Below are 27,501 nucleotides of genomic sequence, written 5' to 3'. Positions count from 1 at the left end.
AATGAAAATTTGCACTGTCCTAAATAATAGTTGAGGAACTTCTACTTGTGAAATTATTTTCCTTTGGCAAAGTGGATGGAAAAGATTTGGAAAAAAAAACACAAGTGCTGGCACAATTGACAGGAATGTTGGAAAAAATTTTTAAATGTTGGCATAGGAATTCTTTAAAAATTCTAACTTACTCACATGTGAAATGAAAGTAAAAAAGCATCTGTCCTATTTTATGCACACTGAGTAAATAAAAATGAACAATTATATTTAGCAAAGTATCAAGCTGTTTAAACTAAGATATTCTCTCTGGCTTTTGGCGATCTTTATGTTATTTGTTCCACTGAATTAAAATATTATGTTTGAATGCAAGCATACTTTGAAAAGCAGAAATTATAGAGAGAGGAGAACATTCTCTTTTCCAACTCTGATGATCCTAGATGAAATATGAAATTTTTGAGAGACTAAACACTTCTAATATACTTGAGAGGACAACTTTGGATCTTGGCCTCATCTGTCATTCAGCCCATTTGTTATTGAAATATTTCAAGAAGCTTTGGACATGTCTTACCACAGCATCTCTTGTTCTGCCCAAGGTGGAAGTATATAGATTAGGTCTTTAAGGATCACAGCCACAATTTTTTTTCCACATTTTATGTTTTTGATTCTACTACCAGATGTGGTTATATTTCCACTGAAAACAAACAAGAAGCTTAGAGCAGTATGAAATTGTTTTGATTCCTTCAGAAATTAGTTTAAATCAGTGTTTAAAGGCCAACATGACATTTTTAGATTGTTTTGTGAGTTGCTTATATTGTGTCTTGGTGCTGGAAAAAAACTATTGGAGCTCTTATTCAAGTTTTAGTAAAGATATTCTATTTTGCCATATGATTATTTATTTGTAGAATATATTGTTTTTCATGCATCAATTATTAAAACAAAGAGCTCAACACATGGTTTCATAACTGTGATTGAAATAGTCCACAGTGTACCTAATTTCCTTTGATCCTTTATGTTGAACAGTTCAGGCCGTGGTACTTGCCTTGATAATGAGCCTCCCAAGCGTGACTTTCTTTATCCAGCTGTGGCCCCAGGTCAGGTGTATGATGCTGATGAACAATGCCGTTTCCAGTATGGAGCAACATCCCGCCAATGTAAATATGGGGTAAGAAGTCTTAATTCTTATGTTTAGTCATTTATATGTGTTTTTCATGACACAATTGTTAAGATGGAATTTTAATGAATGTAGTTTACCTCTGGTAACAGTATTAACACAAATATGGCCTTTAACACTGCTCTTTTTCTGATATAATTTGTACAATATCTATTTCTAAATGTTTGAGTAATCCTTAATTAGACAAGTTTCAAATGTCTTGTGAGGGTTCTGGGCAGAATTTTAAAATTTTCTAACGTATTCCTTATTTAAGTTCTGAGTTTACAATACCAACTTTTGTTTGTCTTTGAAATATTACGATTTTGAAACCTCCCTGACTCCCCACCTTTTCTGGTACTCTAATAATTGGGTTAAGGGCATTTTTACTTTGGCTCGGAGCCTTTATTTTAACTTATACTTTTAGTATTGAGTCATTTCAAGTTGCTTTATCCACTGCCCACATTCTAACACGATAACTGAGTGCGGACAAGATGACATTAACCCAAATAGGGAAACAAGGAAAATTGCTATGGAAAAAAATGGAGGTATAATGATTGACTCTTCTTGTCTGCCTAAAAAGTCTCAGTGTCTATCTCAAAAAATGTAAAAAAAAAAAATTCTTTTTTAAGTTTCATAGAGAAAGATTTCAGTGTCTAATATAGGAAGATGTTCATAGTAGATACACAATAAAATCATGTTGAGTGAAAGAATAGGATTTTTAAATGAAGAGTTTGTCAAGAAATTGAAAATATATTTAAAAAGCAAGTTTAAGGCTTAGTTCCAACTTTTACGCAAATAGTGTATTTAAAATCCCTTTTTAAAAATCATAACAATAAAAAGAATTAAGTTTTAAGGTAGTTAAGACTAAACAATATATGCGTTGTACTGTACCAATTATTCTTCTTGGGTACAGTACAAAAGAAAGTGATTTTTTAAAATATTCCTTGAATGACAAGTATATTATTATTCCTAGTAGGCTTTGGCAGCACATTTTGTGCACTAGATTCAAAGATTGTGTGCAACTATCTAAAGATCTAGAGCCTTGAGTAAAACTTTGGCATTTCTTGTCTCTCTGTGAAGAGTCTGTACTTGTTTCTTGTTTCTGTATGGTTTTAGTTTCTTTTTTCCCTTGGGTTGCTTTTTCCCTCAGAAAAAGTCAGTCAAACTTTAATCACAGTCTTTGTATATACTTGTAGCTTAGTAGGTTGAAATTCATGATCAAATGTGATTACAGATTTTCTGTTAGATTATTCTCATCTATGGTCTCTCATTTCTTTGTTAGCAAGTGAAAATGTTAATCTATGTTTAGTGCTATATATTACTAACAGAGTTTCTTGGGTTGTAACAGATTCTTTACAACCACTTACATCTCTTAAGCTTGTGCCTGAAAAATTGGGTTTATACAATTGACAGCACACACACACACACCCCCAAAACACACGTGTTTTATCTGGATTATCCCTAAGATTTTAAATGATTCTAAATGCTACTTTAGAAAATAATAGTGGCTTTGAAGGTGAGAATCCAGACAGGTAAACAAGTTATACTTCTGATGGAAGCTGGAGGGAAAAACAAACCAGCCCTGATTTAGATGGCTATCTGAGTGTAGTATCCTGAGATGAATGCTGAACACAAGCACTGGAGGTTTAGAAAAGCACTGTAGCCTTTTAGTGAGGAGATACATTTTGGTGTTGAAGCATCATGAAATGATCCCTCTTTCAACTAGCAGGTCTCTAATGATGATGTCAGGGAAGATTTTAAACAATGATCTGCAGAATGACCCAGAGCTGCAGCAGTGGTCAGCTTTCCATCTCCGTCATGTGGTCATTGTGGGGACTATCAATGACTACATCTGTAGTTATGAAAAATCTTGCCTGAATTCTTTGTGAGTAGGTTCATTAATATACATTTGGCAATTTACCAGTGGAACAGAATAGAGACCCAAAAATGAGCCTATGCATATACAATCAACTGATTTTCAATCAGGGTGCCAAGAATACACAATGGAAAAAGGATAGTCACTTCAATAAATGGCTTTGGAAAAACTGGACAGCCACATTCAGAAGAATAAAACTGGACCCTTATCTTACAACAGATGCAAAAATTAACTCAAAGTGGATTAAAGACAAATGTAAGACCCGAAACTATAAAACTACTAGAAGAAAATATAGGGGAAAATCTTCCTGATTTTGGTCTTGGCAGTGATTTCTTGATATGAAAAGCACAGGCAACAAAAGTAGATATAGACAAATGGTACTACATCAAAATAAAACGCTCTGCACAGCAAAGGCAGTCAACAAAACGAAGAAGCAGTTTATGGAATTTGGAGAAATTATTTGCAAACCATATACCTGCTAACAGGTTAATGTCCAAAATGTTTAAGGAACTCCTACAGTTTTAGCAAAAAAGCAAGTAATTCAATTTAAAAATGGGCAAAGGAACTGAATAGACATTTCTCAAAAAAAGATATACAAATGACGAACAGGTATATGAAAAGTTGCTAAACATCACTAATCATCAGGAAAATGCAAATCAAAACTGCAATGAGATATCACCTTACACCTGTTAGGATGGTTATTATAAAAAGAAAAAAGATAGCTAGTGTTCACAAGAATGTGGAGGAAAGAGAATTCTTATACACTGTTAGTGGGAATGTAAATTTGTGCAGCCACTGTGGAAAACAATATGGAGCTTTCTCAAAAAATTAAAATTAGAACTGCCATATTATCTAGGATTCCTACTCCTGGGTGTGTATACAGAGGAATTGAAGTCAGGATCTTTGAGTGTGTGTTCTCATATTTATTGCAACATTATTCACAATAGCTAAGACATGGAAGCAACCTAAATGTTCACTGACCACCAGCAGATTTTACTCAGCAACAACTTTTTACAGCAAACAGCAGCTAACTTGTTCTTGAAACCTTTAGAAAGTTAAAGAGTATGACAAGCATGCAAAATGCTTTTCATTTACCTGGCACATGGCAGATATTCTATACATGTTTCCCTTTCCTCTGTGAATATCTATGTCATCCATGATACCATCCTATATAGCTGATATGCTAATAGTGCTTTAGGAGAATCTGAGCCATCTGTACTTTGGGGACCATGTTAAGACCATGTTAAGGGTCACATTTTGACTCGTTCTCATCCTTCAATCTCAGCTCACATGCAGTTTCTCTTCAGAGAGAGTTTCTCTCTGATCCATCTATATGCAAAGGCTTCTCCTATTTACTTACATTTATGCTCCCAGTTAAAGCATAAAGGAAATTATGCTTTTCATTTCCTTCATAGCACTTATTACAATCCATAATCATTTTGCTTATTTGATTGCTTGTTAATAGTTAAATGTGATCTTCTAGGTAAGGCCTTTCCTAACAACCTTATCTAAAATTGCGCATGCATGCATGCACACATATACACAAACACACTCATTTCTTCTCATTTTTCCTTGCTTTATTTTAATCCTTACCATTTGTTACTTTCTAACATACTATGTATTTTACTTGTTCATCTTGCTTACTGCCTGCCTATTTATTCATGGCTATTTATAAAGTGAGTAGCACAATGCCTGCCTCATAATAGGAGCTCATAAAATATTTGGTGAATAAATGAGTGAGAAGAATTATCTGGCAAAGAGAGAGAGGAGTAAATTGATACAGCCACTATGGAGAACAATATGGAGCTTCCTCAAAAAACTAAAAATAGAACTACCATATGACCCAGCAATCCCACTACTGGGCATATACTCTGAGAAAACCATAATTCAAAAAGAGGCATGTACCACAATGTTCATTGCAACTCTATTTACAATAGCCAGGACATGGAAGCAACCTAAGTGTCCATTGACAGATGAATGGATAAAGAAGATGTGGCACATATATATACAATGGAATATTCCTCAGCTGTGAAAAGAAATGAAATTGAGTTATTTGTAGTGAGGTGGATGGACCTAGAGTCTGTCATACAGAGTGAAGTAAGTCAGAAAGAGAAAAACAAATACTGTATGCTAACACATATATATGGAATCTAAGAAAAAAAAAATGGTCATGAAGAACCTAGGGGCAAGACAGGAATAAAGACACAGTCCTACTAGAGAATGGGCTTGAGGATGTGGGGAGGGGGAAGGGTAAGCTGTGACAAAGTGAGAGAGAGGCATGGACATATATACACTACCAAACGTAAAATAGACAGCTAGTGGGAAGCAGCGGCATAGCACAGGGAGATCAGCTCTGTGACCACCTAGTGGGGTGGGATAGGGAGGGTGGGGAGGGAGACACAAGAGGGAGGGGATATGGGGATATATGTATATATATAGCTGATTCACTTTGTTATACAGCAGAAACTAACACAACATTGTAAAGCAATTATACTCCAATAAAGGTGTTAAAAAAAAGAGAGAGAGAGAGAGGAGAGAGGACCTTTGTGAAGACCATGAGGCTGTGTATTTGAAGAGCTGAGAGAAGGCCAGTGAGGCCGAAGCTCTCAAAGCAAGCATCATATACATGAGGCAAGAAAAGAGTAGGATCCAAATTATAGGCCATGTTAAGAATTCTAGGTTTTTAAGAGCAATGGAAAACTACTGAAAGATTTTTAATGAATGAAACCAAGATAACTTATTGATGTGCAGAGAATCACGGAATTTCAAAGACACATTATCTTAGGAAACAAATATGATTTTGTAATCTGGGAAAACCATATTGGAAAATTGATGACTTTGGTAAAGTGATCTATGTCCTCTTCCCTTCCCTTTTCTCTTCCCCTCCAAAAACACCCTACACAGAGTACTAAAGCAACTCTGCCACCGATAATACTCCCTTATAGCAATGCCCTTGTTTTTCTAGGGAATTGCAGATTTACTCTTATTTTATGGAAGGGTGCTGCTCCATAATTTTATGAAATGAATGGAGGTGTCTATGTACAGAAGTATGTGGGCTTCATAATTTTGACTTTAATATTGCAGAATCCCAGTGTATTGTGGTGGAAACAGAACATACAAAAAGAAAATATGACATTACTTTGGAAACTTTAAGACTTCTCATTCATTTTGAATCTTTCCAGGGGAAATATGTTTGTGGCAAGTGCTCTATTTTACTTACAGATCATTAAACTTTTTAATGTTTCTCTTCTACATACCTCAATTAAGTGATTAATGATAGAATAATCTGTAAATGGCTAAGTGTACTACATTTGTTCCATACTTTAAGTTATGAGAGATTTTTAGTATCTAATATTAGACATGAAAGATCAAGGGAATATATATGTTTATATATAAAATTGGATTTATTAATTTATAGTAAGAAATGTAGCCTCTCTGTTTATATTCAGTCAACTGTACTGAAATCTGAACATTTTATTACCTAAGGAAGTCTACCCGGTAGACAAATTTATTATCAAAAGTTTTTTGGTAAGCATAGAATTAAAATACAGGATAGTATAAATTATTTTTATTTAACATGTTAATTAATATCTTTAATAAGCATGCCATCAAGCTGTGTCTGCCTGAAGTATAGCTCTTTGGAGTAAGGGTAACCTGCTAAAGATAAGATATTTGAGTTCTCTAATCAGGGTATTATCCCTGTGGAGTATACTTAAGACAGACCTCTTTTGTCTCTTAGACTCAGTTTTTAATGTTTTCATGGTTACTCCCTTTTGTTTATTATTGTATCACTATCAGTTAGCTAAGATTCAAGTAATTTTTGCTTTCTGATTGAGAATCATTCCAATACAAATACTTTATTAGTCTTTTTAGGGTACTGTTGGCTACCTACCGAATTTTATTTTATTTTTTGCGGTACTAGGGCCTCTCACTGTTGTGGCCTCTCCCGCTGCGGAGCACAGGCTCCGGACGTGCAGGCTCAGCGGCCATGGCTCACGGGCCCAGCCGCTCCACGGCATGTGGGATCTTCCTGGACTGGGGCACGAATCCGTGTCCCCTGCATCGGCAGGCAGACTCTCAACCACTGCGCCACCAGGGAAGCCCCCGAATTTTATTTTTAAGAGATGCAGATAACTTGGGAGAGGATAATAGTGAAATACTTAGAAGTACATATAAGGGAAGTTTAAAGAAATTGAGTTTGAATAGCCTGTGAAAAAGAAAGCTAAATGTTGGCTTCAGAGTCACTTTCAGGCTTTGGAACATTTATTGTAGTTTGATTCCTGGTAACAAATTGTTCTCCTTCCCCACCAAGAGCATAAAAAAACACAGTTGCCTTAATTTTTACAGCTGGAAGGTTGTAGATTAGGTGGTAGGAAGAATTTCAAGTTATTAAATATTGAAATTTTGTACTGAGGGAGATTGTAGAATCACTTTTCTTGAGGATTTTAAGGTAGCATAAATATTCTACAATATGGTTTGATATGGGCTTAGGGAATAAAAGGTATGGAATTGTTTTAACACCTCAATATTCTTTTGGAGTCCAAACATATATATCAGGCATATACTTGACAAGAAGTTGACGTAATTTTTATTTTTCCTTGAATTTCAAGCCAAAATCATAGGTTCATAATCATTTGTGTTCTTAGAGATCAGTAGTTTTTACTCTGGGTTTGCTTCTTAGAAGTATTTTTTTAAAACAAGTTAATAATTTTTAACCCTTTCAAATTGATAATTAATTTTTTAATCTGCATTTCTAGATTAGTTTTTTGTTTATATATGTATATATGTGTGTGTATTTAATGTATATATAAAATCCATATATAACAAAAAATATAGATAGATATAATCTTTTTTTTTTTTTTTTTTTGCCTTTTTTAGGATCTCTTGCACTTAAATTACCCACGTAACAGGATTAACCTATTTAAAGCTGAAATAAGGGTGCATTATTCTCTTTCTTCAAATGACTACTAAATACCTGGAGTCAGGCCACAGGGTCACCATATGTTGGTTTTCAATTTTCCTTTGTGTGATACAATGCTAAGTAACCTTTCTAATCACTGATGCTCCTTCTTGACTTCTTCAGTGCTCTGCTCTCCCCCTGGGCCATCATGATCCTTTATTCCAAACAGCTGTGGAGAGATATTACCTATAGGATAATGAGGACAAAGAGAATATTTCATATCCAGAAGCAAGGACCCAAGATCGCCTAGGCTTTAGGGTTTCCCAAGGGCAGAACATTTGTGTGTATATCTTTATTGATCTTTACAGTTGTTTAAAAAATTAAAAAACAAAAACCATCTAGCAATAAAAATGCCATTTTCTCTTCATATACTGTTTTACTTTCTTAATGATACAATAGTTGTGAAATGGTTTTGCGCTTTTATGATATCCCTTGCCCCCTTATGTAAACTGCAAATTTTAATTTTCCCAGGTAAATCAAAGGGCTTTTCTTCCCATTTTTTAGCATCATTTAATAGCTATAGTTACTTGAAAAGAATGGAAACATTAGAAAAGATAATCCTAATTTCTTTTATTGTACTGAAAGGGTCTTTGACTGTAAAATAATCAACTATTCTAGTCTGATCAAAGGAGCCTGAGTTCAGTTCTTTACAAAGTTATTTTCTGAATATCAGGTAAATTATTCTTCATTAGGTAATTACTTTAAAACCCTCTCTATATATTTTTAATTATGATTTATACTTGCTAATATTTTCATTGTTATTAATGTTTGCAAACCGTGTCATTCATTTGAAAAATCAAATAGAATAGAAATCTGGGAGTTGATATTAAAATTTTAAATAAGTAGGAATGTTTTAAATGTCTTGTCTTTTGAAGACCATGGAACACTTTTGAGGAGTATGTTAACAGTATCCTTAAATGGTGATGTTACATTTAGAAGTTCCAATAATAATAATGTATAAGTTGGTGCCTAAGCTCATATATTGAATGGATATATTATGAATTAGTACATAATAGTCTTAATTTGAGATATCGTCCTTTAAAATACGGGTAAAGGGTAGGAGGATATTACGAACATTTAGTGAGTTTTTGTATTATGTTAAAATACAAGTAAACCTTTACTAATCAGCCTTAATTGGCCAATGACTTTATTCAATTTTGATACATTTAAAAGAAACTGAAAAGTAGCTTAATTGTGTGGAGATATTTTGGGCATTGATATCAGACAGCTGATTCAAATCCAGATTTAGTTAGGATTGAAGCAAATTGCTAAGTCTTTCTGAACCTAAGTTTCTCATGATTTCTAAGATAAGAAGATTGTCATGATGATTAAATGAGATACAAAGATGCCTAGCACAGTAATTAACAGTATACCCTGAAAAAATGTGAGTTTCTTTCTTTTTTTTCCTGCCTACAACATTGCTGCTAAGAGGTTATTTAGTGTATGCTGGAGTATCTCCAGTGATGGGAAATTTCAGTTTTATTTTATGATTGTTCAGGTCTGACTTTTGGAAGATTTTCTGTACATTGAACTGAAATCTGCATAGCCCCCAGCTTTTTTAAACCTTTTTTCCCCAGTTTTATTGAGAAATAATTGACATAGATCACTGTATAAGTTTATGGTGTACAGCATGATGGTTTGACCAACCATGGTCTAGGATCTAGCAGTTTAGAGAAAGAAGGGTATTTCTGAAAGTATGAAATTGTTCTCAGATTCTTTCAGGAAGTGTACCTCTTTCTCGGTAAGAAATAAAATTTTCTTGTTTTTTGTCTTCCAAGAGAATATTTTTTATCTTGGGATTCTTAATTGGGGTATCAAAATCTTTCTGCGGTACGCGGGCCTCTCACTGTTGTGGCCTCTCCCATTGCGGAGCACAGGCTCGGGACGCGCAGGCTCAGCGGCCATAACTCACGGGCCTAGCCACTTCGTGTCATGTGGGATCTTCCCGGACCGGGGCACGAACCCATGTCCCCTGCATCGGCAGGCAGACTCTCAACTACTGCACCACCAGGGAAGCCCCTCAAAATCTTTCTTAACCAAGTTAAAATTCTAGATAAGAGATCTATTTGAAAACTCTTCAGAGTCTTCTCCAAGACTAGCTTAACATCTTGAGAGTGTTTCCCATCCTTAGATTTCTAGTCCCATACTTTAAACAACAATCTGAGAGAACTTAATGCCCTAGCAGAATTCAAATCCCCGAGAGCCCACTAACATAATAAAATCTTTTAAAAGCAAGAATCAAACTTTCAAAATGTGTCATTCCCTAAAGGATAAGAGGGCTTTATCAGAGGACTGTATTGTGAATCTTGAGATTAAAGTTTTGGAAAGAGTATCTTGAGCACTTGCCATTTTGGGTAGAGATTTTCAAGGCATTTTTGGAAAATAGAGTTTCTGTAACTTGACTAAATAGTGTGTTTTCCTAATAGGTTCTATGAATACTGTCCTTTTCAATGATAGAATTTTCATTGCATAGTTCTGTCTAAAGAAACTTTAGGCTTCTTTTACTTCTGTCTAAAGTAATCATAAAATATCAAGAGGATGGTCCAGGATTATGGATAATTTTGTTAGCAATTTCCTAATACATTGTCCTAACAATGCGTCTCTGTTTTTGTGAACATATTTCTCTTTGAATATGAATATTTTTGATACATGGGATAATATTTTAAGAGCTTAAAATGGTAATCCTACTGCTTTTAAAATAAACTAAGAGAATATATTTAGGAACATATAGTAAGAAACCATCTCCTATAGAAAAGGAAGAATAAAGTAGTATAAATAATATTCTCTTTAAACAGAAACTGAAGCTTTGAAAGAAAGAATTTGTAATACCTTGGATTGTAAGAACAGGAAAGTTTTATCTTTATATTATGATCCACAGCACATGTTTTTCTTTTCTGATGTTTTAACTTTATTCTAGCTCAGTAGTTCTCCACATGGAATTTAAAGTAGATGAATAAATTAGATATGATATATAAATTTTGAAAAGTATTTTAAAAGTCTAATATAAATTTTATGTCTCTTTCTCTGCCTGGTGGAGTGGAGCACCCTAAAGAGGGACCCAAATAGATTCTTTCTTTTTGCTATACTCTGTGAGGCATCTCCATTTGTAGTAATGGTTAACCAGTGAATTCAGTGTTACCGCTGTATTTCTGAATTGTGTTTATGTGACATAAATTCTTTTTAAAATTTTTTAATTAAGATATAATTGACAAATAACATAATGTTAGTTTCAGTTGTACAACATAATGATTCAATATTTGTATATATTGCCAAATGGTCACAACAATAAATCTAGTTAATACCTATCACGATACACAGTTACAGACTCTTTTCTTGTGATATGTGGCATAAGTTCTTACAATTATGTTTTGAGAATAAAAGGGCAGTTGGGGAATAATAGCAATAGAATTGAATGTTATATATAAATGTGTCTTTACATTCAAGATCAACATATTTTGCGCTTCCCTGGTGGTGCAGTGGTTGAGAGTCCGCCTGCCGATGCAGGGGACGCGGGTTTGTGCCCCGGTCCGGGAAGATCCCACATGCCGTGGAGCGGCTGGGTCCGTGAGCCATGGCTGCTGAGCCTGTGCTCCGCAGCGGGAGAGGCCACAGCAGTGAGAGGCCCGCGTACCGCAAAAAAAAAAAAAAAAAAAAGATTAATATATTTTTATTGCAAATATATATTTTTTACTTAATGGTTCCAGTTTAAATTAAAAACCTTTAATATCAGTAATGATGCTAGTCGACGATCATATATAACAATAAACTGAAAAATTTGAGTATTCACAGCAATTTGTGTTTTGGCTGTTCAAAGACTTTACTTTGGGATATGTTGGACAGCTTATTTTAAAATCTGATAGATTAATATAAGTGTGAACAAAATGAGGTATTTTATATTGCCAACATTACAATAAGTGTAATTCTCCCATGGTGAGGTGGGATAATGAGAAATCATAATAAAGAAGACAAAACAGCGCCAAATAACATCTGAAATATATCAGTTATGGAAATGGCACATAAATAGCAGCATTTGTTCAAAACCAAATTTCCCTTTCATGAAAGTGGGCTACATTGATGAACTGCAAATAACATTGCTAGATTGTTCTTTAGGCATTTACGAATTTTATAAATCACTTCCTGTCCATTCCCATAGTCTCTCTCTTTCTCTCTTTTTAAAAAATACACTTTATTTGAATATTTCAGTAGGACTAGGAAATCACCTACTTGGCCACTCTATTAGTATTTGGAAAGTTTGTGCTATTGTATGTTTTGGGGAGTAATAAACATATATTTCCTTTCTACATATTCATTCTTTCTCACTACTCTTCTCTATTAATGAAATTTCTGCACATTATTTTAAAAAGATTCTAATCAGTATTAAAAACTAAGATATACTTTATCCACTGAAATAAGAATCATAAAGACAAATATTAAAATGATTTTATGAAACGAGTAACCTACCTTCCAGAAGGACCACCTCCAAAATCCTCATCTATGATGCTTCAACAACAGCAAGAGACAAGTAATGCTTAGTATTGCTTATATACTATGGGTATTTTTATAAAAAAGTGGACATGATTTTAGTCTCTACTTCTGATCAACTTGCTTTTGCCTTCTTTCCTAGGAAGTGTGTAGAGAGCTCTGGTGTCTCAGCAAAAGCAACCGCTGTGTCACCAACAGTATTCCCGCAGCTGAGGGAACACTCTGTCAAACTGGGAATATTGAAAAGGGGGTAAGCTCAAATGATTCATTAGCTATTTAACATGTAAACTAAACTGATAAATTTCTGGTGTTGATATTCAACCACTAGGAAATAATGCATACTAATTAAAATGTGCTTGAGAAAATAATAAATTCCTAGCCTAATGAATTATCTTGATATCTGCAAATATGCATTGTTTAGGAAAGTATAGTGAGCATTTTCTGGGTCAGTTTCACCTTTCTATATGTATACGTTTGAGTTATATTTGCACAAAAACGTTCAACAACAATCTTATTTAATAGAGTCTGTTTAGTCATATGTCTGTTTTTTTTCCAACAGTATCCAAGAAAATTATGTGATCCTAAAGTAGATTTTATAACTATGGTCTAATGAGTCACTTTTAAATTGCAATGTGAGAGAAAGATCTAGTAGTAGAAGAATAGTTAATTTATTGAGCATAGAAATTGTTGCTAAATAATTTTCAGTTTCATCAGCCTAGTTTTCAAAAACTATAATTATTAAGAATTGTTCAAACAGATAAGAATATTTTAGGCTATTCCTGAAATTCTTTAGGAATTGCTATATATGTGGATTCTAAAATTTATTACTATGGCCTAAATTTACAACAATAACGACACTGTCATCTGTTCTCAGTTCTGACTTCTTCCATGTTAGTTGGGCTAGTTTCAAAAAAGATTACACTGAATTTCAGCTTGCAATCTGACGTTTAAATAAAAAGAATGAAAGCTTTTGGGCAGCTGTCACAGTTTATTAATCCTTGCTGACGGCTTCATTCGGGACCCATGACCTAGTGCCATGTTGATGGCTTTTCCATGCTGAGTTTGGAAATGTTGGTAAATTATGCTAAATGTATGAATTGATAGGGTCATTTTTTAAAGATTAAGGATCTTTTTTTGAAACTTTTATAAGTAGCCAATAAAAATACAGAGACCTTCACACACTACCAAGAATTCCTTGCTTTTTTTCATAGATGTAATAGAAAATATTAGGAACTGCATTCTTGAAACAACAATCCGGGTTTATTTTGGAACCAACAATTCTTGTCAACGACAAGTAGCAATTTTTTTTTCTTTTTTTTTTTTTTTTTTACAAGTAGCAATTTACATCAATCTGTACTTTGAAGAAATACACAACTGTAAGGGGAAAGTCACAGTGAGAATCTGGTTCTTTATTTGCCACTGATTGATTATTATTATTGTGATCTATACCAATCAGCCACTGTTTCTATTTGCCTGTAATAATACTATTACTAGGCCTGATGGATCTTTTTATTTTACTTTATTGTTTAACCCAAAGCACAAAGAACTCATTCTTTTAAACCTCAGAGCTCTCCTGAAAGCATTGTATAAACTATATAATCACTCTAAATAGGTAAACAAGTAGTGGCTATCTGAGAACACAGAACTCAACTCAATCATCTTTATGGTAAACACATATTTAATATCTTAACATTTGTGCTTAATAGCAGGGCTCTGGAATGTCATATCTTACAGCTTATGTGCGTATATTTGACAAAGGTGACATTTACATGCCAATTACAATTTTGAAGGCTACTTAGAAAATGCTCAAAATAATATCAAAGCTAACAGTATTGAATTTAAATTTAGATAAGCGAATAGAAGGGAAATATAATTACTTCTAAGCATAAATAAGAATAAGCATAGACAAAAGAACGTGAAGAAAATGGGGCAGAAATGTATTTGATTTCTAAAGATTTACTTTCTTAATCTAGGCTAATGGTTGTCAACTTTTTGATCCTTAAACCGTTTATTCAAATGCATTCTACATAATCCTGAGATATACATTTGAAAAAAATGGAAAAGCTCGGGTTAAAAGAACCCCTTGGCTGCCTCCTTACCCTGTCCTTAGAATCTTGTCAGCTTCCAGCATATCTTGGCACAGCATCTTGGGCTCCATGAAAATCTATTTAAGAACTTGGAAGCGTAGCAAAGTTTGTATACCAAGAGGTCATTAATATTCACAACATTAGAGTGTAGTTTCGTAAAGGCGATACATTGGATTTCATCATCTCAAATTAATCTACAAAACAAATCTTAGCCATTCTTCCAGAGGCATGGAAGGTCTGTAGACAGATTCAGGTATAGGACTAGGAGGTTTTTAAATGAATGAATGAATGAAAATAACACATACACATGCAGACTCCTAGAAAGAAAAAGGACAGAGTACTAGGAGAAGACACTCAAAATATCCCTATCATTAACTTTGAATTTATAAAAAGGCTTTCAAAGAACTAGATCAACTTACATTTTTAAGGGAAAAAGAATATAAAGAACTATTCATGTGAGCTGAGCACTTCATTATTTTTAACTTATTTTTTAACTAACTGCATATGCCGTGTTATCTATTCATGAATTTTCGTTGTTGCTGCTTTTTTCCTTAAGAGAGAAGCATGTTTACTATTGACAAATGCAGATTTTCCTCTTAAGGCTATACCTATTTGGATATTAAACAAGAGCTCAGAATTTTGACTCAAACCAAAACAGTCATGCAAACACTTAATGACAAAATTAAAGTGAAATTTTCTGTTGGTCTGGTCAACTTTGTGTGGCTAGTCTGTGTTCTTGCCATCTATAAATAGTTGACATTATCAGTAATAATGATGATAATATAATGAATAGTTTTATTTTTTATTAAATTTATTTATTTTATTTATTTATTTTTGGCTGCATTGGGTCTTCATTGCTGCACACAGGCTTTCTCTAGTTGAGGCGAGTGGGAGATACTCTTCATTGCGGTGCGTGGACTTCTCATTGCAGTGGCTTCTCTTGTTGCGGAGCGTGGGCTTCAGTAGTTGTGGCACACAGGCTCAGTAGTTGTGGCTTGTGGGCTCTAGAGCGGCAGGCTCAGTAGTTGTGGCACATGGGCTTAGTTGCTCCGCGGAATGTAGGATCTTCCTGGACCAGGGCTCGGACCCGTGTCCCCTACATTGGCAGGCAGACTCTTAACCACTGCGCCACCAGGGAAGTCCCATGATAATGAATAGTTTTATACTTACACTGTGCCAGGCACATATTTGTTCTGTTTACTACTGACAAAAATCCTATAAGGTGGGTACTGTTTTAACTCCATTTTACAGACGAAGAAAGTGAGACTTGAAAGCCTAGGATTACATAGCAATTTAATAGTAGAGCTGAGATTCCAGCCTGGGTCTTTCTGATTCCAAAGAGGATAACTTTACCTCTCTATACTGCCTCTGATTATACTTTACTTTCAGGTGGGAAATTGTGTAGAATAAAAAGCAGATTTTCATTGTCACAGGAATAATGAGTCACTGAGCCTGAGATGGGTTAACAATATGTTTTACCCTTTATTACTAAGTGTATTTTTCATTTGTTTACCTGTAATAGTTTGTTACCTCTGGAATCACGATAAAAAAGGCACCCAGACAGAACGTTGAGCTAAGAATATATGATAGTGTTAAAATTGGCAAAATAATGAATCTCCACTTTAAAATGAGAGAAAATCTATTTTTACATATTTCATAGAGATATTGTGAGGATGGAATGAGATAATATCTCAGTGAGCTTTTTGTTGCCTTCCTCAGAGGGAAGGTGTTAATTTATATTACTAGAGCATCATCATTACTTTTCATTATTATGTGCCAGCCTTAGATGATGGTGGGCAGAAAATTCTTTGCCAGACTGTCTTAACTGGCAGTAATGAGCATAACAGACTATAAGCATGAGTTTGTGTGTCTCAGAAGCGTGAATGGTATATCCACGACCTCTGTTCTTAACTCTGAATTTCAAAACTACTCTCATCAGAAGGAACAAGAAAGAACCTACATCCTGTCTAGCCAGCAGGATAAAACCAAAGCTGCTCATAGCTTTTTGAATAAATCTTTTTTTAAAAGCTTGGGGGGAGGGGAGAAATATGGCTCAAGTGATAGCATAGACATATCCAGAGGACTGGATCCACAATGATCTCGTCAAACTCTGGCTGCAAAAGATATGGGATCTTTGCCCGGGGGCGCAGTTCCACAAATGTTCCATGTAAGTATGGGAACTGTTCCATGCACATTTAGCAGATGGAGTAAGAAATATGGCCAAAAAATTAAAAACTGATCTTTGCGTGAGTCCTGGGGGGTCTGACATCGCTATTACAGCCATTGGATGTTTGCCTGAATAAGCCATTCAAGGACTGAATAAGAACCATATGGTCTGAATGGATGTGCTCAGGGACAGTAGCATTAACCAAAGGAGGAAATTTGATGAGCCCAGACAGTGTGCTGGTACTGTGTGTCCATGGGTCACGCTTCTACAAATCAATCAATATAACTTTCAGCCAAAAGAACTTTTCTTAGACATGGCATCAACAATAGCCCTTTGGACAGAAATCGGAGGGATGCCATATTTGATGAAATGGTAAACAAAGATCTACACTATAAAAACTCTGATAGCAGTGTTGGCATTATTACTGAACGGGATATTAAGGATAATCAAAACCCAGTCCAAGCTCTGATGGTGACCACAAAGAAGGTTTCAAATACTTGGTTTATTGCCAAGAGATTGATTTAATGATTCTACAAGCACCAACTAGAGACATAACCCAGCATTTGGGCTTACATACACATGACATTGATTCCTAATATTTTTGCATGGGAAACACAGGGCTGGATTAGAATAGGATTATTACATGCCCTTCTAAAGCACTGGATATATAATAGGACATTTGCAGCCTTAGATCTTAATTCACTTAAAGTAGAATGTAAAATGTTTTGACTGAGTCCCAAACTATAAACACAAGAAGTGAAGAAAGAATGGCTCTTCCAGTTGCTCTAGAAATTTAAATAGTATGGGATGACAAGTTCTGATTTAGAATTTCGGCTGAAATAAACTTTAGCATTCCCGCACCTGCAGAGCAGAAAGATAAGGCTTTTAATAGCACTGTGCTCCAACTCTCAGCTTTTCAGATTTAGGAAGAATGTTCTATATTGAATCACCAATATCACTTCCTTTAAAATCTTAGGATTTCCTTAGAGGTATCTTATTCCAGATTCTGGCTAGACCCAGTGCTGGCTGTGGTACAAGATCTACCATAATCACATCCTAAAATATATCTAGTTTAAAAAAATTATTTTAAAATACTGTATATATACTCATTTTGAAATTTTCCTTTGTAGAATTCTGACAAATTTTCAAAGTTAGATTTTTTGATTTATAATATATCTTGCTTAAGACAGTTCCCTGATGGAGATCATGAAATTCAGTGGCCTAACAGAAAGAGATGTTGTTTAATGAGTAATAAGTGTTTCTTAAGAAAATAAGTGTTTCAGTAGAATATATCATCTTTCTAGATAGTTTTAAAGACATATTTCTTTTATTTAGAAGGAATGTGAAAAGCAAGAATGGGCAATATGAATTTTTATTTTTGAATGCGATAGTTTCACTTCTTTCACCTTTCTGAATCTGGTTAAACACACATTAGCAAAAAGAAAGCCAGATTTATCCAATTTATCTGGATCATTTAGGCTATAGTAATATGACTGATATTTAGAATAGTCCAAAATCACTAGATTGGATATAACCCTTGGGAATAAAGATTAAAAACTAGTTTCCATCTGAATATTGAACTCTTCTAGTTTAAGACATGAAGTAAAATTCTATGCCTATGGAAATAGAGCTTTTACAGTTTGGCACCTTTAGATTAAAAAAAAAAGGGTAAAAATAGAAAATACAAAACTCAAAATTCTCACCTTTAATGTGCTTGTAGGATTTGTATACTTGAATCTACTTTATTTGGTGTAATCCATTTATATTAATTATGACTTACATTAAAATCTTAGTATATATTGGTTAATATAGTCATCTAGAAAATTAGCTCAAATAACTGGATTCACCTGAAGTTCCCTATAGGTTTCTAAAAAAAAACTTATTAAGTTAAATAAGTTTCTTCTCTTAAAATCATGTACTACATCAAGATACTTAATACTACCAGAAGGAGAAGTAGCAAAAATTCCAAGGAGATCCTTTCCTATAAACACAAGGTGAGGGGAAAGCACAAAAGAACATTTTGCTAGAGAGCAAAATTAAACAAGTCGTTTGATAGATTTTTAACTTCTTTGAGGGTATGTCTGTATAGAACTAATTTCTGTAGTCATCCTAATCCAAATCATATTATAATCAAAAACTAAAGTTAGTCCCCATTTTGTAGTCAGGGAAACTAAAGAAAAGAAACAAATGACTTGCTCTGGACCAAAGAAAGATATTGCTAGAATGAGAACTCAAGTTTGTAACACAGGATACCCACAGACTGAAGTCATCCCCACACAGACTGAGTTGTTAATTAGTTGTTAAATTAGACACTAGTCTCTTGTCAGCTGCTAAATGACTGATACTTATTATTATGAAATCTTCATTCTTTACACAGTAATCTATGTTATTTAACTTTCTGATATAATTGTCTATTATAACTCTATGGAATAGATACAATCAATAGCATAAATTTATGCAGTAAAAGGTTTTAGCAAACCACTTATAGAATACTACTGCTCTGTAGATATTAACTAATGGTAAGAACTGAGCAACATTTTACAAACTGAATATTTGTATTTATCTTTTACCTTCAGAATAAGTTTTAAAAGGAAAACGAAAATTTATGTGAGTTCTTTCCCTGTGCTACATTTTGTGTGCATCTAGGACACATGTAAAACAATATTATTAAATACTTCAGAATCTACATCTTTCAGTGTTTTTGTGGCCTTCACAATTTTGTCCCCTGAAAAATGCAAAAACTGAGAGTTTTTTCCTCTACTAATTATAAGAATACTCAAGGAGGTATGAAATAACATGTGGTTGTATACTTGCAGCTAAGTGGGTTTTTAAAAAAGTCTCTAGTGTTATTTTGTATTTTAGGTAGTAAAAACAGTTCAGTAAAATATACTAATGTATTCTTTAATGTCTTCAAATATGTAATCCTGCACATCCAATTGATTTTTTTTCCACTTGTTTTTTGTGCGTATTTGGACAGCTGATCCTTTTCTGCCAGTAAGTGACCTTGGGCAAGTCACCTCCTTCAGGTTCTGCTTTCCTCATGCGAAAAAATGAAGTGCTTAGACCACATGAATTCTAAAGCCTCTTTGAGCTTTAAGTACAGCTCTGTGATTATATAAAATAAATGTAAAATCCAATTTTATTGTTATTTGAAATCAGTAATGCTAAGTTTCCAACTTGAAGAAAATAGGCAAATCTTAAGATTTGGAATTTTTTAGTATTAAGTGTCATTAATTGAAACCACAGGAAAAGACAGTAATTGCTGGTAAATACTACATTGCTCAGTTACTCTCATAGGTGCAGGCATAAATATTCTTACACATAGCTACTTGTAATAACAAAAATGTAAAACTGGAGATTATTTGGTCCACTGTTGTGACTTTTATATAGATGAAAATCTAACGCAATTGGTATATCATTATGCACGTGGTTGGTTTTCAAGATCAGGTAGGTAAATCATAAGCTGGCAGCTGGAACATTCTCCCTCTCACATGTACATTATTAGCAGCCCTGCTCCCAGAGTTGGTACTGTATTATCAGTTCAGCCAACTACCTCTGCTTCATCATTTTGGACAGATGATTTTCTTTTTCTTCATGGTAATTTTTGTTGCCCAAAACTTGTAATCTTTTTTAATGTCCTACTTTAATATTTATTAGATTTAGGGTCAGAATGTTTGGTCTTATAGCCAACCAAATTTTGACTTCCTCTTGCCTAATTGCTTAGCACTTTTCTTAAGAAGTCCTTTATGTTGTTACAACTACTGTAATATTCTCTGAGTGCCAACTACCAGGGAAGCAAAGATGAATATGACTTTCTTTACCCTCCAGTATCTCCAGTTCCTTCCTGAAATGTAGTAACCAAAACAGGACACAGGATTCTATAATTTAATGTATTCATTCATTCAAAGTTTTGTTGCATATCCACTACATTCTAGGCACTGTTCTAGACATTCAGCATTTCCAATTAGAACATTCTGTGATGATAGAAATGTTCTATATCTGCTCTGTCCAACATCATAGCCGCTAGCCACATGTGGCTATGGGAGCCCTAGAAATGTAGCTAGTGGGTGTAAGGAACTGAATTTTTAATTTTACTTAATTTAAATTTGAACAGCCACATTTGGCTCTCAAGGCTTTTACATACTAAGGAGAGGAGACAATAAAAATAATAAGGAAGTAATCTGAGAAATAAATAGGGTGATTTAAAGTAGGTGTAAGAGGGGGCTAAAACAGGAGGATGTAATCTCTATACATCCTGGAGTAGGGGGAGGGGAGGGTGGAAGGGATAGTGAAGTACAGCCACTTCAGAATAAGAGTGATCAAGGAAAGACCTCTCTGATTGAGTGACACCTGACCTGAGACCAAACGATGAGAAGACAATATAAGGAATCTGAAGAGTATTCCCAGGAGGACCAGCAAATGCAAATGCCCTGAGGAGAGAACAGGTTTAGTGTATGGAGGAAAAGAAATAAGGCCAGTGTGTCTGGGGCATTCTGTACCAGAAAGAGAATAAGGCTGGAGAAGGAGGCAGAGGCTAGGTCACAAAGGCCACCGTTGACCAGAGTTAAGGGAAGGAGGAAACCACCACAGTCTTTTAAGCCAAAAAGTGACATAATGCCATAATATGTTTTTAAGAGAGCTCTCTGATAGCTCGCTGGAGAATAGGTTGATTATAGGTAGAAGAAAGTGAGGCAGGGGGACCAGGTAACAAGCTGATCTATTTGCTAGTTTGGTCTAGAGTGGTAGTAGTACAAATGGTGAAAGTGAAAGAATTCTGGATATACAGAATTAATATAATAAACTGATTACTTTCAAAGCATCACATGTCATAATCCCTTTACATTTTAATATAATGGTTGAATTTTTATTTAACAATCTAACATTGCTGACAGTTGCTCAACTCTAATAATGTTCCCTATTGTTATTCATATAAACAAATGACTTTCATAGCATCAGTATGGTTCATCAAATTTTGATAACTCAGAAAAATGCACCAATAAAAGCCTAGCCTAATGCTTGGTTTAAAAAAAAAATCATTTTTACCAATTCTGCAAATAAGATTTATCATGTTAGAGTTATGAGCTGATTATGCGATGTCTGCATCTCGATAAATTATTCCTGGCTTTCTACTTATGTGCAGTATGTGTGGTTTATTGCAGAGAGTAAAGCTGAGAAGAATTCCAGTACACATGTTCATGCAGGGACTATACACATGGCTAGTCACTGTGTATAAGGGTTTTTTTGTACCCTGTCCCTAGTGTCTTGGCATTACTTTTATTATGTCTGCAGCAGTCATGTAGATGAAATGCCACAACACATTCTTTTACTATTGTAGCCTCAACCGGCCTTTTTTTTTTTTTTAAAGAAAAAGCAATTACCATCATAAAAATTCCTTACTGGGGAACTTTCCATATTGCGTTATCATTCCATGAGTCTAATAATAGTGGAATATAAAGAAAAAAATGTTTTAATACTAAAATATCTAAAAAAGAGTTTTGAGGTCTCTATAATGAGAAACACTAAAAGTCTGGAGGAGAAGAAATAAGGAAAAAAGAAGTAAAGTCAAGTTTTTTAGACTCCTGGTACTTGTTAGAGATTTATAAATCATTGCCTAGCTAATTTGCAAATCACATGCACCTTTACCAATGTCTAAACACAGTTAAAGAACTCTCAGTCTGTTACCTATTGGGAGAATGCTAATGCCTGACCCTTATGTATTTATTTCTGTCCTGATAGCTCTATCTGCCTAAAAGCTAATTCTGTGTTTTCTGTGAAATCTTGCAGTGGTGTTATCAGGGAGATTGTGTTCCTTTTGGCACTTGGCCCCAGAGCATAGATGGGGGCTGGGGTCCCTGGTCACTATGGGGAGAGTGCAGCAGGACCTGCGGGGGAGGCGTCTCCTCATCCCTAAGACACTGTGACAGTCCAGCGTAAGTAGCTAAAGTAAGCCGGAGCCAACAAAAAGACACAGTTGGAAATGATTCAAAGCTGTGGTTTCACATGTTATCTGTAAAAACGTTTCACTAGTGAGCCAAGTGCTTGTCTTCAGAACAAGCAATAGGCACTGGAAAGTCGAGGAGCCTTGTTAGACAGACTTTCTTTTTCTTCTTTTCACCTTACTATGTAACTAAAAATAAAAGAAAAAGAAAAAAGAAAAGCATTGTGTATCTATCCCAGATATAGCCAGACTTTTAATCTAGTAATAATCAGATAGATTTCCTCCTCCAAAAACTACTGAATTATGGATGAATCCAGGTCTTGTCTTAGCTACATTACCATTATTCCCAGGAAGCATAAGTTCTTTTCACATGTCACATAAAATTATTACTGCTACATTAGTATTAAAAGGACCAATGAGAGCACTTTGAGGGTTGAAATGCCTTGATTCGCATCACAAATCACAATGAAAAGAATACTGCCCATGTGTTAAAATAGTTTCCATTCACATGCCCCCATTAATCACCTTCCGGAGCTGCATCCACTTTTCTCCTCATGATTGTTTTATGTAGGTCAGACTGCTCCTCTCCCACCACTCTTTTTCTCCAGCCGGAGTCCCCCTGGCATAAAGCCAGCCCCATCAGTATTTCTTGCTAGCTGTATTGCTTCTCCTTTCCACCAGTGCCCATTGCAGGTGGATGATTCCTTTAGTTGGTCTTGCGTGTCCTCCTGGAGACTAAACTGCTCCTTAGCTGCTTCATGTCGAGTGCTCCCATTTCTTTCTAGAGCTCAGGTTGAGGACCTTCTTTCCTGACAATTATTTGGTGCAGAATGGTGTTATAATATCACTTCTGCTTTTTTCCCCCTGCTGGGGTAGAAGATGGTCTATTTTTATTGTTTATTTTTTCTCATTTTAACTCAGGATACCTGTCTTTGGTTCCTCTCTCTAAATGTCTCTTTTCTTCTCTTTTCTTCTTTTTAGCTTGAAATTGTTTCCCTTTGTATTAGTTCTGTGTTTTCATTCTTCCACTTTCTATTATTACCATACTGCTAAACAGAGCTCACTGTCACCCACTCATAAAACAGCATTGCCACCACCGTCCCCACTACCTTGTTTTTGTCTGACCAACACATTTCTCCCAGCTGGTTCAAGCTAGGCCATTTCTTTCCCTTGCTTAAAGTCAGCATTCACTAGCATTCAAAATATATTCAAAGTGTAACTTTAATTATCTCATTGATACCAGTGGGCCAAAATTATAATTGAGACTTGATCTTTTTAAAACAAGTGCAGAATAGTTAACCTAAGTTCAACTGCAGGCTACTGTAATTTAATAATCAAAAGTATAAAACCCTATGATAATAAATAATATACCCAAATACTTAAGAGAATGACTTGGACCTCTTTTAAAAGAACAAGTTAGTTTTTTCCATTCAAAAATTGCATGTCCAAATAATAGCATATGACTTTCTCTAATGTTAAATACTCCAAAAATTAATTTATGTATAACACGTATTTAACATCCTAATTTGAATGTAATATAAAGTATCTATATAATGTAAGCCTATCTTAGATTTAGATTTAATTTTTTGAAACTGAAGTTTTTAAAACTTCATGTAATATTTGAATTGAGATAGAAATTTATTTCTGAATTTAAAACTTTGAGCTGAAGCTATTTCCAGGGAGTTATTTTGTGTCCTTTCCTTATTTCCAGTCTGGAAAAAAACACAAACTTTCCATTTTCTACTTGATGAACATATAGTATCAGATTATGTGTTTTGTTAAATATGATTCAAATGGCTTTTCATTATAAATGATTTTTAAACTCATTGTGTTGAGCTGAATACCTGTTTACTATGATAATTAGAAAATACATTGATTTAATTGCATTTTCTTAAGAATGTATATCATCACAATTAAGAGCCTTATAAAGTTACTCATAGTAGATTGCCTTAATTTTTTGTTCAGCAGCCATAATCATTATTGCTAACTATCACCAGCATGATTATTATTTTAATAACTAATAAAATGTCAGATTTTTTATTTTCTTAAATTAAATGTTGATATGTTTTCATCGAGCAATATATATACTGTTTATGTGGTTAGATATATTCACATGTTAAACAAAATGTGTTTGCAGACCTTCAGGAGGTGGAAAATATTGCCTTGGGGAAAGGAAACGGTATCGCTCCTGCAATACAGATGTAAGTAAAACCAAACTCTGCTATGAAAAATTAGCTTACATTTCCCCTAGAGCAGGGAAATTTTTTAAATTGTGAACTATTTTATCAGAAATCCATGTGCGTGAGGGTCACATGAATTTTTGAAACTGAATGGAACCAGCCTCAGGTCCATCAATTCCTTTAAGAATCAAGAGAAAGCTCCAGCACTAGAAGCAAATACACTCTCCCCCAGTAGGAATCAAGAGAGAGAGACACACCCCCTGAACTTCCCTGGCCCCCCAACACTCACAGCTTTGCCACCATTATCTTTCTTGAGTTCAAGAAACAAGGATTAATCTTATTATGGCCTTTATTCCATTTTATGTTTGCCACGGCAAGAAGTCCCAGACTTCCATGTCACTCCTCATCTCTTGCCATCCAATTCCATAAATCTCTGCATATCCCTTTTTCTGTTTCTCATCCCTGCCCAACCACTGAAACTCTTCTGTGCCCTCAGAAGCTCGTGGTCCATCATCAGCAAAATCCCTTACATCCTGACATCTCTGAATTTTTCTTCCCTTCACCTTCTTGTTCTAATGGAAACTGGCTCTCCTCTGAAGATACTGCTTCCTCTGCAGGCCTCTAAAGTTAAGGACATGTATTTTCTCCCTTAGCTCTTGAAAGACTGGGCCTGGAAGTGAATTGACTATCTTCTTTATATCTTATTACTCCTCCCAGATAATTTTTCCTTCCTCCTATCTAAAAACCACAGCTTTTAATTTCATATCATCAGACTATTACCCACACTCCCACACTATTCCTCACTCTTATGCTCTCCAACCCTATGCCTATCCTAATCCTTGTTTATTCATAAACATGTGGATGATTTTTTCAACGTCTTCTCTTCTGGGTTTTTCCATAACCATACAAACATGCTGTTATTTCTCCTATCTTGAAAAAACAAAAACAAAAATACTTACCATATCTAATTCCTCTTCTCATTTTTCCCTAAAATTGCTCATATAAAGTTTTTGCCTCCAACATTCTAGTGAAAATGTTCCTGTCAAGTCAAAGATGTTTTCCATGTTGCTAAACCCAATAATCAGTTCTGAGTGTTTATTTTACTTGATCTTTACCAGGCTTCCATGACACTGTAGCTTTTTGGTTGTCCTTCTATATTGCTACTTATTCTTTCTCATTCTCCTTTGCTGGTTCCTATTATTTTCTCTGACTTCTTAATGTCAGAGTACCCAGGACTTACCCCTCTTTTTCTCTGCCATACCAATACTCATTTCTTTGGTGATCTCATCCAGCTTCATTGCTTATGATACCATTCATATGTTATTTGACCCCAAATTTATATTTTCATCCCAGACTTCTTCCATGGATTTCAGACTCATATCTTACCATTTATTAGACTTTTAATAGACATGTACTATTTAACATGTCCAAATGCTGTCTCCAAAACATTTCCACAACCATGTTCTTCCAGCAGTTTTTCCCATCTCAGATGTCAACTTCATCTGGCTCAAGCCAAAAACCCTTGAGTCATTCTTGATTCCTTTCTCTGTCTCACAGACTATATCCAATCCCTCAGAAAATCCCATTGGCTTTGCCTTCAAAATATATCATAGATCTGACTTCTTCTCACTGCCTCTACTGCTGCCTACCACTCTTTCACTGGATTACTCTAAGTGGCTTTTCCCGTGGGTTTCCAGATACTACTTTTACTCCCTACAGCCCTCAGTATAAGAGGCAGAGTGATTCCGTTTCAGTATATCCTTTACCCAAGACCTTTCGATGGCTCCCTGTTTTACTTAAATCCAAAGTTCTTACAAAGGCCTGCAAGGCCTTCACAATCTGGCCTTCTATTACTTCTCTGAACTCATCTTTTATTATATTCCTCCTTATTCACTCTGCTCCAGCCACACGGGCCTCCCTCCTTGTACGTGCCAGGCATGCTCCCCCCTTAGGGCTTTTGCATTGGCTGTTCCCTTTGCCTTGTATACTCTTCCAACCCAAATATCTACATCGCTAACTCCCTTACCTCACCTTTACTCGGCTGTCATCTTCTCAGTGAGGCCTGGCTTGAATACTGTATTTAAAGTTGCAACCCTCCCTACTCCCTACAACCCTGGGATTCCTAATCTTCCTTACCCTGCTCTATTTCCCCTCATACTACCTCTAACACACTCTATAGCTTATTTATCGTATTTAATTCTATTAAATTTACATCTTGAATTCATTACATGTAGCTTCAATTACAATGATTATATTGTTTCCAGCATTATTTATTCATTCACTCAACAAATAATTGAGTGCTTACTGTTTATCAGACTGTGATAGAGTGAGAGAGGCTCTGACCTCAAGGATTTTATAATTTCTTGGGAAGTCGCAGAAAATCACAATGCAGGGTGATAAGTGATATGACATGATATGATAGAATAAGTATGGAATGCTATAAAAGCATGTGGAATTGTCACATAGCCTAATTAGGGATTTAAGGATTTCTTCCCATGGGAAGCTAAAGATCTGAAAGGGCAAATTGCAGCTGACCAGAAAAGAAGGAAGTGACAATGAAAGCATTCTAGGCATGAAGAAAATTAAGTGCCAGGTGGGTAGATTAAAAGATTTAGCCTCAGATTTATGCTTTAGATAAAAATCGGTTAGGGAAAGGTGAGATTACAACAG

At 34.9% G+C, this 27,501-nt stretch overlaps 1 protein-coding gene across 1 annotated transcript in view; it reads left to right on the top strand.

The window, feature by feature from the left end:
- Nucleotides 1–27,501, top strand: part of ADAMTS6 (ADAM metallopeptidase with thrombospondin type 1 motif 6) — a 273,067-nt gene that overhangs the window by 158,284 nt on the left and 87,282 nt on the right. The window contains exons 11-14 of the mRNA XM_022596555.3: nucleotides 1,012–1,153; nucleotides 12,602–12,709; nucleotides 22,498–22,643; nucleotides 24,789–24,852. Coding sequence (XP_022452263.1) covers nucleotides 1,012–1,153; nucleotides 12,602–12,709; nucleotides 22,498–22,643; nucleotides 24,789–24,852 — 460 coding nt within the window. The remainder of the gene's footprint in view (nucleotides 1–1,011; nucleotides 1,154–12,601; nucleotides 12,710–22,497; nucleotides 22,644–24,788; nucleotides 24,853–27,501) is intronic.

Source organism: Delphinapterus leucas, chromosome 3 (genome assembly GCF_059928025.1).
Source record: "Delphinapterus leucas isolate spDelLeu-1000000601 "Yukka" chromosome 3, BTC_Dleu_Yukka2, whole genome shotgun sequence".
Lineage (NCBI taxonomy): Eukaryota > Metazoa > Chordata > Mammalia > Artiodactyla > Monodontidae > Delphinapterus > Delphinapterus leucas.
This window is presented reverse-complemented; position numbering and strand designations above follow the sequence as displayed.